We start from the raw sequence: 12,506 nt of genomic DNA, 5'->3' as shown, positions 1-12,506 counted from the left end.
TAGGTCAGTGGGCTGCCCTTTGCTATGTTTCTCCATTTGCTGCGAAAGGTGCAAAAGAAAAAGGATTAACTAATGTAGTTATGTATATTCCATTCTACTGGACAGACTATGTTGTTGAGCATTGCCGTGTTATTCTCTCTCTTGAAGCCCTGAGTCAAGCCCTGAACAGTCTCGAAGGTCCTCTAGATCGATGTTCTGTACACCAATAGGAACTGCATGCAATCGTGGCCACGATGGTCAAATAGAGAAAGGGAAGCACATTACCGTGACTACAAGTTCCTACACACAGAGCCGTTCAGCACCTTCAACGTTCGCAATTCCTTGCATGCGAACGACATAATGACAGAGTGTAGAAAAGTTGAACTATTGCCTGTTTCGTATAAGGGAGGCTCTTCCAGGCAAGCCAGTGTGATGCGGACGATGAGAAGATCTTGACAAAATCTCAGGCGAAGCACATGGAAAACGCCAGTGCAGGCTTTGGGACGCGGTGAAACACGCATGAATATAACACACTTCAGTACAACCAAGTGCTGGCATAGTTAGGCGTCTGCCATGTCAGAAAGCTTCCCCTCCTGTTGACTTCTATGGATAGTCACAATCAGAAAGACACTGTGCAACTCGGGTCCCGAGGCAGGTCCCTCGGGACAACATTTTGGGAGCGTCAGGGTCTGAGGGGCATCACAAAACATCAACAATTTTGTTCCCTGCACGTTCAAATTTCATATTCCTATCGAAGATATATTGACTAGGTGAACGAAACCATACCAGCTTCAACTTCCGTTTCTGCCCGAGTACCCTGCACTAGTGCTAACGATCAAGAGTAGACAGCAAACCGTGCACTGAGACACCGGCAGAAGAGGCGTTAAATGAGATCTGTAAGCGCGACAGCACTACGTTTAACAGTGCATACAAGCGCTAGGTTGAAGACTATGCTAATCCTAATTGTGTTCTAGCGGCATCAACTGAAGTAATTTGCTTCCTGGAGCTTTCTACGTCTAGGAATGATCTGAGGATGCATTATTTTCATGCACTACAGCTGAATGGAGGGCTGCACCGTACTCACTGGGGACCACAGCTGCGGCAGTTTCCGGCTCAGAAGCAGTATTCTGACGGTCGGTGCAAATTTCCCTGGTACGTTGAGGATCGACCTGATTTGTCTGCTGCATCCCTCGCAAGGCCTGCTTTACACTATCCATGGCAGCAGCAGGAAACGATGGTGGAGGAGCAGGAGTGCATTCAGCAGTGCGAGACTGAGGAGTACAGACCTGACCGGCGAATGGACTAGGTGAGCACGTCGTGGTCTGAGGTGAGAATATATCGTCTCCCAGTCTCGATACAAAATCGGCAGACCGTTTCTGCACGCTTCCCGGTGGAGCTGGAAGTGACACCACCTGGCCACTTCCTCCCGAAGTGTGAACGCTATTGCAGAGAGACCCTAATCCAAGGGATTTAGGCAAGCCACAGGAGGTCTGGGCCTCTGGTGGCAACTGACAGCCTGTTCCCGCAAGTGCTCCCATCAGGCCGATCCGAACACGTTCGGCGAGGTCACGATCGTCCGCACATGTCTTTTGTTCAGAATACTGCGCGTCCACTGCTGCATGCTGCACTGTAGCCGCTGTTAGGGACTGGACGCTACCCGATAGCAGAGACTCTTCGTGCCCCAGATGGTCGGAATTTTTGACAACAGGAAGCATGGACGACCTAGAGGATTCAGCAACCATCGGAGATGTGCTTGTACTCCACATGGCTCCACTTCCACGCATGCTGCTGATCCTGGATGTTTCGGTTTCATCAAAGGCCTCATCAGCTGCAGATGACGATCCGGTGTGAACGCCACAAGGATCAGAAAGTGCTAGCTTCTTTAGCTGGGCAATGAGGGCCTCTGTTGCTGAGGGGTAGGAGTCCTCCAGAAACGTCTGTCTACAAGATGAACGGGAGCCAGACGACGAAGTAGCATCTCCGAAAAGATCGTCAGATATCGTTTGGCCACCATAGGCGCTAGATGCCGCGTTTGGAGGGGTCGAATCTATCATTGAAATAGCGGCAGTAGTGGCTTGTTCGTGAAGTTCAGTCGGACTTCCAGAGGGCTGAAGGCTGACAGCAAGCTTGACTGCCAAGTCTAGGATGATGATTATCTGATCAACCGAAAGCTGATTCACCTGCGGGCCAATGAGCTGCTGCGCTAGCGCCATAATAAGAGCCTGACGCAGAACGTCACTGTCCAGAAGCGCGTGCAAATCAGCACCCTCCGGCTGCTCGGCAATCGCTTCTTCCTTCTTTTTGATGCGGCGGTCCTTTTGTAGTCGATTGCCTTTCGATAGTGGTGAAGGGTGTCCCATGAGAGACTGACACGTGCCCATATCGTAGGTCTTAGGATTTCTTTTCGACTGATGCTTTGGAGTGAACGGCTGCTTCCTGTTTGGTAGTTCCTGGGCACGCAACTGATGAGGCGTGACATCTGCTGAAGAAGCGGAACGGACCCCATAGAAGTGTTGCTCGGCACTGTAAAGGGCTGCCGCTGCAGCTGCAGGGTGCTGGTGTATTGCAATGTCGTGAATTTGCTTGGCGGAAAGAGGCGATACGGGAGAGGACAACCACCTCTGCATGCCAGCAGAAAAGTTATTATCGCCACTGCCCCAAATTGACTGGATAAGTGGATTAGAAAATGGATGCCGTATCTCTTCCACAGAGTGGGCGAAGGGGCAGTAGTGGCGGTCACAGCTTGGAAACACACTACAGATCTTAGTTTTGTACATGAGCGGGTGGTAAAGTTCCTCTTCCTTCGAGTGTGCATACGTACAGCTGCGGCCACGCGTACAGTGACGGATGAGGCTCATTTTACTGTTCGACCGTCTGAACTCGATGCCGGGGCAAAGATGAGGGCTGAACAGCATAAGGCACAGAAACTCTAGTGGCGCATGAAACTATACTTTTCGATACTGCTTCAAGCTTATTCTGCTAATCTGTGATGAGGTCTCGAGAGGCAGAGACTTGCAGCCCAGCAAAAAAGACAGCTTACTCGTAAATGATCTCATACGGGTTCCTCCGTTGCCAAGTGAGGCAGTGCGAATGGGGGCAAGCGTCAGGCTGAGCACAATGTGCCTTCTGATGATTCTCGCATAGTTGCGTGCGGAAGGTCGCCAGCTCAACTTCGGACAGCGTGTAATGCCTCAACCCCGGAGGGGAGGAAGGTGGCGGCGGGGGTGGGCGCTGTTTTGGAACGTGAGCAGAGCCCGTTGCGGGAATTGCATTGAGCAAGCTGTATTGGTACTGCATTTTAAACAGATGAGTGTCCAAAAATGTGTCGTGCAAATATGACTCGGAAAGAGCTTCCCTAAATCTAATTGGTTGGCCGCTTCAGCAAATCGCGAATGATAAGCTTTTCAGCTACCAGCGTGACGTTGGCGGAACACGGAGGACACCTTGTATTCAAATAGGCTGTTCGAGCGATCCTTCTGAATACTGTCTTTTCAGCAGTCGTTCTGACACCGGTGGAGAAGGTTTCTGACAGACGCTCAAATGAATCAGAATCCCGTCAAATCTGCAGTCGCACAATCAGGGCACACAAAATACTAAATTCTCCACACGATCAACAGTAGATTGCATGTAGGTTACCGACGGTGGCTCGTATACCTGCTCATGGCGGATCATGAAGCAGTCTTGCTCTGACGCCGGACGGAGAATGCAATTTTTTACTTTTTTGCTCTCGAGAAATTTCCGCAGATATGACTGTTCACCTGGTAAGGATAGCTGCGATCTCGAGGGACGAAGCAAGTCGTTCAGCGAACCGCTGATCCAATGCGCATCGGTTGTTTTCGCCCGAAAACTGGAACACCTTCTATGACTCCAGTTATGAGATACAGACAACCAAGTGACTCGGGGGCTAGTGAATATAACCAGTTTTCCGAAGTCTGATATAATTGGAAGTTCGAGGCAAAAGAACAAATACATAAAACACTTGGAGAGCAAAAAGCAAGGAAAAACGCGTAACTTGTGCTTTTGGAAAAATCGTGTTTTGGAAAGCGATAGAAACGGAATGCCAAGTGGACGATGAAACACCTGCTGCCGTGAACCGAGCGACAAGTTGCCTCTAAAGATTGAGTGAATATGAACAGACCGAACAGCCAAAGTTGTTTATAACCTCAGTGATACGGACTATGCACTGGCCGGTTTCAAACATGAACTCTTCGAATGAGAGCCGACGTTTAAGATGAATATTACTGCTGAAAGTCAGTAGCTGATACAACAAGACCAACACGAGTTGACCGGAAATTAACAGACCAGAACCGCCGCTAAAGTATGGGGCAACAGAGCCATTGGCAGCTCAATTGCAATTGGCCGATGCGACCGTATGCCACAAATATTTGAGTTTGGGAGACCCGCTTGACAAATGAACTATGAATAAAGACGGCGAAGAGGTCCACTGACACGACCTAGATAGCACTTACTTCAGATACTTTGAATTAATGGTTATCCACGTGGCGAAGCCCAAGCGGGAGACTTCAAAAAAAGACACCTGGTCGACGCACAGCCGAAGATGCGAGTCGGCCTCTGCCTGGGGAGGGGCCTGATGGCGTTGTCGCAAATCACAGTGTACAGAGGCAATGTTACGGTATAGAAATATTTGCATGATAACTGATGGCTGTATTGACGAGGCAGATTCTTTACACATGAACAGCCGAGAAGTCAATCTTCTTGGCGTATGTAGTAACAATATCCTTTATCGGATCTAGGCTTCCGAGCATTTCCTAGATCATTGCTTTCCCTCTGGATCCAGTACGCGTAACAGGAATGCGGACATTTCTCGAAATTCCAATATAGCTTCGAGAGATGGTTTTTTCACTTTTAAGAGCATCCTCTGTTTTCGTAAACAACGCTCATCTTCCGTGAATACCGTTCAGGAAAAGAATTGCCAAACTGGTCAGTCAGCTGTCCCCAGCAACACTCAAATAGATCTTTCCAGGTATGTCATGACTAGGGCCGTGGTTGTCGAAACCGTTGTGAATTGAACAGCAGAATGAACGCCTTTGTATGTGGCGACCTTCGTGTTATTTGCAGTGAAGATCGCGACCTAAATACTGGCTTTAGTTCACGTTTCAACCTAGATGGATATCCAGTCCCTTTTATTACCCTACCTTTGTATTCAGACGTGCAGTCACCGGAAAATGGCAAAAACTGAATCAAATGCACGAATGCTACTTAGTTGGCATGAGGTGGATAATACTATCAGGAAGATGTTAATATGTTATCTCAGACTTCAACAGATGGGAATGCATGCAAAAGGAAGGACCGTAGCACGACAGATGGACATGTGTTGTGTTGACGACTTTTCTTCTGTTTTCGTTATCCATCCCTCTCGAACGCACTTGTCTAGCTTCTGGCGAGTTGTTGTAAGGAAAGGACTAGTGCGCTGCTAGAGACCTTCCACATCATCCCACAGACTCTCTGTCAACGACGTTGTTTCACCCTGATGAGCCGTGCGTTGTGGAAAGGGCAGCCTGGGAACCGTTAGTGGTTCCCCTGAGTAGCTTTGGGCCTCTGTTGTCTGAAACCAGACACGGAGTTGTGTGTCTGTGGAAACAAACACGATACTGTCTGCTTGTCATTTTGGAGGCGATTCACAGTGTCGCTCGACAGGTGTCTTGACACCGCGGCGTCTTCGCAAAATATTGGAGGGAGCAAGCAGCACGCAACTGTGCTTGTTTGTTTCTACGCCCCAGGCTGTGAATGTCAATTTGTTCTAGTGATTCGTAGACGCCACAATGCGATTCCTTTCTCAATGTTGTGTATTTGCGGGTTTCGCCACCAGGGTTTGTTCTCAAGAAGCTATGGGAGAATTTCCACACGAGGCGTTCGAAAAACAGGCGGGGATAGAACCCGTTGGTGCTGAGCACGACGACCCGGCCTCCCCATGGTTACACAGGACATCCGTCAGTGTCCAGCCTGCCGCTGCTCCCGTTTCAAGTTTCCTGCCACCTAATGTCCCACCTTCCGGTGTTATTCTGGCCAACGGTCCCGGCAACGTTCAATCATACCAAGTCCCAGGCGTCGGTATGACTCTGGGAGCTGGAAAGAAGGCAAGTCGTTTACCGTGTGCTTCACGGCAACTGAGTTGATTGCTTCATGAGCAGATTCCTTTCATTTTAATCAACAACGTTGCAGCAAGTGTATCACAGGGTAGGAATTTTGTACTCAATCGGTTTGCAAATGAGTATTTACATCCACCTTTCAGAGGCGGCTCAAATTCCGAGTTCTGAGCAAGCGGAAAGTACGGCTTCAATTGCATGCTAAACTGAAAGTTGCTTCACTCTTGCTTGACAGTGACCAGGCTTTGCGTGAACACAATGGGACCCGGATTTGTGTATTCACCAGCGTAAGCCTATCAAATTGTTAGCCGTATATCGTAAGTACTAGCGCGTCGCCGCACTACAGAAGACATCTCTGCGAGCCTGCCGCGGCAGCAGCAGCAGCAAGCGTCGAGGAAGTGTGATAGGATCTGCGTTGGTAATATGTTCCTGCGTGAGGCGGCCGCATTTGGCAACTGCCGCTGCACTTCCAGCCGCAATTATGTGTTCTGATTGTACGAACTAAAGACGAAGATGCCACTTCTCTATCTCAGTGCAAAGCCATAGAACGACGAACGATACGTCAACGTTCTAGTTATTCTCACGTGGCATGGAACAGGGGCGAACGCATCTAGCGCTGTCCACCCTTTTTGCCTGTAGGGAGCACGCGGAAAACGGGTATACCCGCTTTGGGGGCATTCAGAGTGTGTCCCCGTATAGTTGCGTATGGAAACTCCCGCCGTAGCTCTTCAATCTCCTCGTGGCCTGTTTTTGGCAAGCCATCTACATCTACAGTCCTCAGCGCAGGTGCCGCCAGCAAGAGCATTCGAATAGATAGAACGCTGGGCCAAAGACATGCTGCAAGCACACAGATGGAGGTGTCCCACACCACTGAAAAAAGAGACCCCCAGCTGCGACAGCATTCCTTCGAAGCTCTAGTAGACGTACCTCTGAAGTCCGCTGATTCGAGCTTACTGCAGCTTTGGTTCTTTACTAGCGAGAGAATACCCTCGTCAGTCAGGTTTTTGCTGCATGTTATAGCCAAGTACTGCAGGTGTTTGCAGGTGCGGCTGAGTTTGACAATCACAGCGTTTCCGATCTGCGCGTTCCCACTGCTGTCCATCTGTTATGGAAGAGCAGCCGAAAAGGTACTTCGGGCACGAGTTCGTCAGTGCAGAGTGTTAGCATCTGCCGTACAGTTAGACTCCAACTGAATTACTGTGTTCGGCCTCTACCTGAGACTCCGTCTACTACATTCTTCAAATTACGCCTTACGCGCTTGAGGTGCGGCACGCTTGCAACAGCGGTAGCCACACCTTCGTCAGTTAATGTTAAGCCACATCTGGAGATGTTCAGTATCTCCAACTTGGGGTTGCTGGAGCACAATGATGCCAAGCCCTGACGTTCACATGAAAGCCGGTGAGCAAGTTGATGGCGCATGCTTCTTCTAGCTGACGCTCGCCATTTGTCCACTGTCTGTGGGCTGCCAAACGGTACCTGATCACCTATGTTGTTACAATCGGAGATATCTATCTCCCTCAGGTTCTCCAAATAGTGGCCTAAGGTAGAGAGCCCTGGGACACATGTGGCACGAGAAGCAGCCGTTTTGCTTTGTATCTGCTATACGAGCGTCCTAGTTGCAGTTGGCTGTTTGCTCCATCATCCATACCTTCGTTTGTCAGCTGAGAGCAACCGCTCAGATGCAGCACTTCGAGTCCTGATGAAAAAGTGATATTTGCCACCCTGAAGGCGGAAGATCGGAGGACAACCGACAGCACTAGTCCGGACGGCAATCAAAGGCGCATAGATCTCTGCCTTTCCCTTACATTGCATCCGTCACGGCTTGGTCACACCCTGAGAGGCGAAGCTTCTTGAGCTCCTGAAGCATTGCCAGCACATATAGGGTAAGCCCGAAAGTGACCCGGTAGGGATAGGGGTCACGTAAGGTTTTACTGGCCTTAAATTGTCCTAACCTCAAGATATTGGAGGCTGGCCAGGGACCGGAGAGTCTTGGTGTAGCTCAGGTCGAGTGCGTTCAGCCTGATTTCACACAAGTGTACCAAACACAACATGGTCGATGGTTTATGTCCACTACGGGCGTGCGTAACTCGAAATCCTACTTCGGATAATATCTTGCTGTTACGGCATACCTGGTGCAACCACGAAGTGCTTGCGCAACCGCATGATCTACTCGACATCCAGACAACTCCAGGACGGCCAGGTTTCGAGAGAACGACAGAATTTGCTTAATCACTTCGGGACTTAGCCACCAGTGGTCACTGATGGTGAGGGCCGTAAGGTGTTGCAGCCGTTCCAACACTATCTGATTGTTCCCAGTGAAGAAATATTCTCTCTCGTGTATTAACCTGAAGTCATGAAGCAGGAATGTTAGACTCTGGTCGTCGTAGCACTCGTTCGGGAGATACTCTTCGGTGGCTAGATCACACTTTTGTCGGGTGTCAGTGGCTGCCGCATCTGGATGACCTGCACGCGACTGCAGGACAGGAAAAGAGGAGGTAACACATTGCTGATACAGGGTTGCACCTCTCAAGTCGACTCATTCCACTGCTAGAAACGCTTCTAACCTCCAGCGCATTCACTTTTAGGGGGGCTAGCCTAGCTCCGCGAGTCTTCTCCGCCCGTTCTGATCCATCCTCAGGGGACGCAGAGTGCAGATGCTTCTCGTGAAGCGGGAGACCCTTGATTGGTGTCTCCGGCGCCCTGTCGTCAAGATCGTCATGCAGTTCTTCGATGCGATTTGTGCATTTTTCCATGAAGTCTATGATCCCATCTGTTCGAGTAAGGTTAACTGGCTGTATCCGGGCTGCTCTCTTCCACGGGTTTTGTGACCCGGCGTGCACTGATGTCACCTTGTCACTCTTAACCTGGTTGAGTTCCGACGCCCGGTGAGCGTGGGACTCCCGCGCAGATTCAGATATCTGCCGCTCTGTCACTGATGCTGCTTTGCCAGCAGCCACTTTTGGCAAATAATTGTTTTTGATCCACTGCTGTGTTGGTGGTTTGTTCATTTCGTCGCCCTCCATTTTTCTTTAGCGCATCTGTAGCCTGGAGCAGCCACCCTTTCACATGCCCGTATTTCTGTGTTGGTTGAGGGCAACGTGAGCAGCGAGCGTCCTTTGTTGACAAGAGGTCAGCGTGCTTTACCCCAGGCACAAACTCGAGGTTATCAGCTGTTCAGGATTACTTGCTACATGATTCAAAAGCGTAAATGTGTAACGACATCGTCGTCAGACTAGACATGCAGTTTTTTGATTCCCCAACCTCATCATGACCTTGCGCTTGCTGTTGCGTTGCGCATTGGCCCACTTGATGCAGCCCCAACCTCTGTTTCAAAAGATTACGACTTTGTCTGTGTAAGCATATCCGCGAAGTTACAAAACTGATCGTTTACCAGTTGCAGGAATCGAGAATTGAAGAAAGGACCGACTAAGTCGGTTTCTGCGTGTTCCGCGGTGTCGTTGGCGTACTTCTGCCACGCAAACACACCCTAAGCAGCAGAACAGACAAGTCAAAAACCATTCCGGACGGACTCAGCCCACCTCAAAAGTGTGTCGTCTTTTCCGTTCTGACTGTAGTCGACAATTTTCTAGAAGGGTGCACAAGTAACGACTGACCGAATTGAATGTTCATCGACACGTAAGTCGTTCCCAGTTCGACCAAGAAGCCGACTGTTACACCTGTACTACTTAGATGACGCTACTGGGCTCTCATTTTTTTGGATGCAGCGGTCTTGTTCGTGAAGCGGGTGCTATCCAGTGTGCAATGCCCGTCTAGCGGTGATGGGAGTTTTGACGCCTCTCCGTTGAAAACTAGTTTCGTCGTTCGTTACGCATCACGGAGAAACCTATGGCAGGCAGACCGTCATTAGAAGACTCGTACGAAGTTGGCCAAACCAGATTAGTCAGTATCGAAGGGCTGCACTATCGAGCGTGCTAGTGCGCGTAATATTTTCGACTTGCACCGACTACTTGTCTCTACTGGCACCTACCAACTGTAAAAGAACCAAACAACGATATCAAAGCAACAGTGTGACCATGCCAAAACTCCGACGAGCCAATAGAGCACGCGAATACTGTCGATCCGGCCTGCTGTCGAGCCTGAACGGGAAGAATGCATATGTTGTCAACTGCTTTTCCCTCTGGGACACGTTGGAATTTGTGTGCCGAAAGCTGTTGATTGCCCACCCTGATTCCATACAGAAAAGAATTGCCAGGCGAGGAGGTGATGCGCGTGCATCTACGATTACGTATATTCTCTTTTAGCAGTTGAAATTGCTTATGAAGGGCGCGAGCCACTGCGGTTGCAGACATGCAAATGCATTTGCCGTGAAGCGCTATGCAATGAAGGAAAAATGATATTTTTGTTAACGTTCAAGCACATTGATGAGTTGAAAAGATCCACCGCAACCGTACTTCTCCCTGTTCATTAAACCTAAAGTGAGATGTTGCCCACAGGGAAGTGCGTTTGCTGTTCTTCCCCGCTGTGCGAACACACATGGAAACCACGCCCTGGAAAATTGGAACCCCCACACGCAGGCTACGAAGTTTTGAGAGGGCACACGAGCCATCTGATGCACTACTTAATACGCCCGATACAACGGGGTTCTCGCTCAGTGGACTCGGTACGACTTCGCGTCTACTGGTGCCTTACAGTATAGGCTGTCCAACTCTGTCGATGTTCTGCCACGAAGAGCGTACGCTGTTCCTCAGAACGTTACACTCAGCATCTCTCCTTGCGTAAGGTCGATGCTAAAGTGGACACACTACTCATTATCCTTGCTGGTAAACAACGGACGAGGCATCTGCTGATACATGAACACTACCTTAACGATCCTCTGTGGTGTGAACGCGTCGGCACATATAGCCACAGAAAAATGCGCTGATTTAGTCAGCGGCGTCATCCACCGGGCGTTTCTATGCACCATCGAACTCGGGACAAAGAAATGGTCTATCTCTTAGCTAGAACCCCAGTTAGGTGAGTATAAGCTTCGGTGACAAACAACACAAAAGTCTCTAGAGGAGCTAATCTTCGAAATTGCAGCAAGCGGTTCAACCAACAGTACGTATGTTCTTAGTCAAGGGGGCTCGGCGGCAGTGCCGTAGCTCACCGGTAAAATACACAGTTTTCCTTGAACCTGTTCCACATTCAGTGTCACACTTTTTTGGAAGGTTGGTGTCACGTCACCTGTCTCGGCTTTTCCAACCGTCTACTCGAATCTTCAGGTGCTCGAACCAGGACCACAGGTTGGAGGCGGTTTCTTTCTTGCCTACGAGCACAAACTGTAACGTAATTGAGCTTATTTCACTCGTGTATAGACCTTAGATGTTGTAGATTCGTATCTAGCAGCCTGTTCTGTCCACAAAACCTAGGCTTGTTCGTGAAGTAACTGCTGAAGAAACCGGCTGCCATGCCTTGTTATCAACTCTACTCTCTGAATCACGCAAACTACATGCTTGGCGTCGCGTTCAAACGAAATCCTACCGAGGACTCGTTCGCTTTCAACGCGGCTGGCTGGGTTTCAGATGTCTGCTCGTCAAAAGCGCTTATCACGGCTACTCTTAAGTGCGGCGATACAAAAGGAACATCTAGAGTTGCTTTTGTGGACGCTCGCCTGCCGGTCTTCACTGGAACTTCTGTCCTTCAGTTCGTCTTTTACTTTCCCGTATACGTCTGGATCAAAATGAATCACTTGGGGAGCCGGTTTTCATTCGTAGCAAAAGAGTTAGCTGGGAGCCAAATTGCTTGCCGCCTGCCGCAGAAGCTCGGACAGCCCAAGTGGCACCTGTAGCCACGAAAACAGCACGACATTCTCTCAGGTCCAGTGACGCCTTTGATGTGCTTGTTTTTTCGACATGGAAGAAAGGCGCGCACTTCAGAGAGGAGTAAAGATCAGCTTACTGCACGCTTCTGTGGCTGGGTTGAGCCTCTTTTCCAAATTCGAAGGTACCCTGAGCTACTGGCGTCACTTCGGCCCGCCCCAGCGCCTGATGGACGGCGGCTGCATGTGCTTAGCGAGCGAAGCCACATGTGTTAGCTTCTTGTGTCTCCATCGACTGGACTTATGACTTTCATTATCCGTGTGTCTTTCTCTTGCAAGCGTTTTTCCGTCTCAAGCGGACGGCGCCAAACGATACCGGCACGAGCGTCTTTGGAAGCCGTGTAGCAGACAGCGACTGAACTCGGTTCCGCAGCCAGCCCGAGAACGCTCGCGCTTCACTGTGTCTCGACGGGCCGGAAGCGCCTTTCTTTGCTTTTTCTTTCCGTTTTACTCTTCGCGTATTCCTTTGGAGAGAATGAGGTGCTGGCGTTTTGTGAGCACGGGTGTTGACTCTTGCGGCGTCGACCAATGTAACGGCAAAGGGCAAAACCTTCGGGCGCAAGATGACTCGTGAGGAGCCGACTTCCGACCAGGTTTTCGCA

At 49.9% G+C, this 12,506-nt stretch overlaps 4 protein-coding genes across 4 annotated transcripts; 1 reads left to right on the top strand and 3 right to left on the bottom strand.

Annotated features, from left to right (window-relative positions):
• Positions 1-93: 93 nt before the first annotated feature.
• TGME49_225950 (hypothetical protein) lies at positions 94-5,484 on the bottom strand. Its single transcript, XM_018780118.1, has 4 exons — positions 4,282-5,484; positions 3,634-3,665; positions 1,064-3,541; positions 94-668 (listed from the first exon to the last, which is right to left on the bottom strand). Exons 3-4 carry the CDS (start codon positions 2,892-2,894, stop codon positions 583-585), a joined length of 1,917 nt encoding a protein of 638 aa, XP_018636013.1. The 5' UTR covers positions 2,895-3,541; positions 3,634-3,665; positions 4,282-5,484; the 3' UTR covers positions 94-582.
• TGME49_225953 (hypothetical protein) lies at positions 4,624-6,841 on the top strand. The gene is made up of 5 exons (XM_018780119.1): positions 4,624-6,077; positions 6,132-6,177; positions 6,233-6,268; positions 6,322-6,373; positions 6,433-6,841. The coding sequence occupies exons 1-5, from the start codon at positions 5,763-5,765 to the stop codon at positions 6,488-6,490; spliced, it is 507 nt and encodes a 168-aa protein (XP_018636012.1). The 5' UTR covers positions 4,624-5,762; the 3' UTR covers positions 6,491-6,841.
• Positions 6,842-7,945: 1,104 nt separating this feature from the next.
• Positions 7,946-9,453, bottom strand: TGME49_225955 (hypothetical protein). The gene is made up of 3 exons (XM_018780120.1): positions 8,651-9,453; positions 8,216-8,559; positions 7,946-8,105 (listed from the first exon to the last, which is right to left on the bottom strand). The coding sequence occupies exons 1-3, from the start codon at positions 9,107-9,109 to the stop codon at positions 8,024-8,026; spliced, it is 885 nt and encodes a 294-aa protein (XP_018636014.1). The 5' UTR covers positions 9,110-9,453; the 3' UTR covers positions 7,946-8,023.
• A 4-nt stretch (positions 9,454-9,457) lies between these two features.
• On the bottom strand, positions 9,458-11,277 carry TGME49_225958 (hypothetical protein; the record flags this gene model as incomplete). The annotated part of the gene is made up of 2 exons (XM_018780121.1): positions 10,075-11,277; positions 9,458-9,555 (listed from the first exon to the last, which is right to left on the bottom strand). Exons 1-2 carry the CDS (start codon positions 10,394-10,396, stop codon positions 9,458-9,460), a joined length of 420 nt encoding a protein of 139 aa, XP_018636015.1. The 5' UTR covers positions 10,397-11,277.
• Between the last annotated feature and the right edge of the window lie 1,229 nt (positions 11,278-12,506).

This window comes from Toxoplasma gondii, chromosome X (genome assembly GCF_000006565.2).
Source record: "Toxoplasma gondii ME49 chromosome X, whole genome shotgun sequence".
In the NCBI taxonomy this organism is placed as follows: domain Eukaryota; phylum Apicomplexa; class Conoidasida; order Eucoccidiorida; family Sarcocystidae; genus Toxoplasma; species Toxoplasma gondii.
The sequence above is the reverse complement of the archived record's forward strand: the minus strand, read 5'-3'. Positions and strand labels throughout refer to the sequence as shown.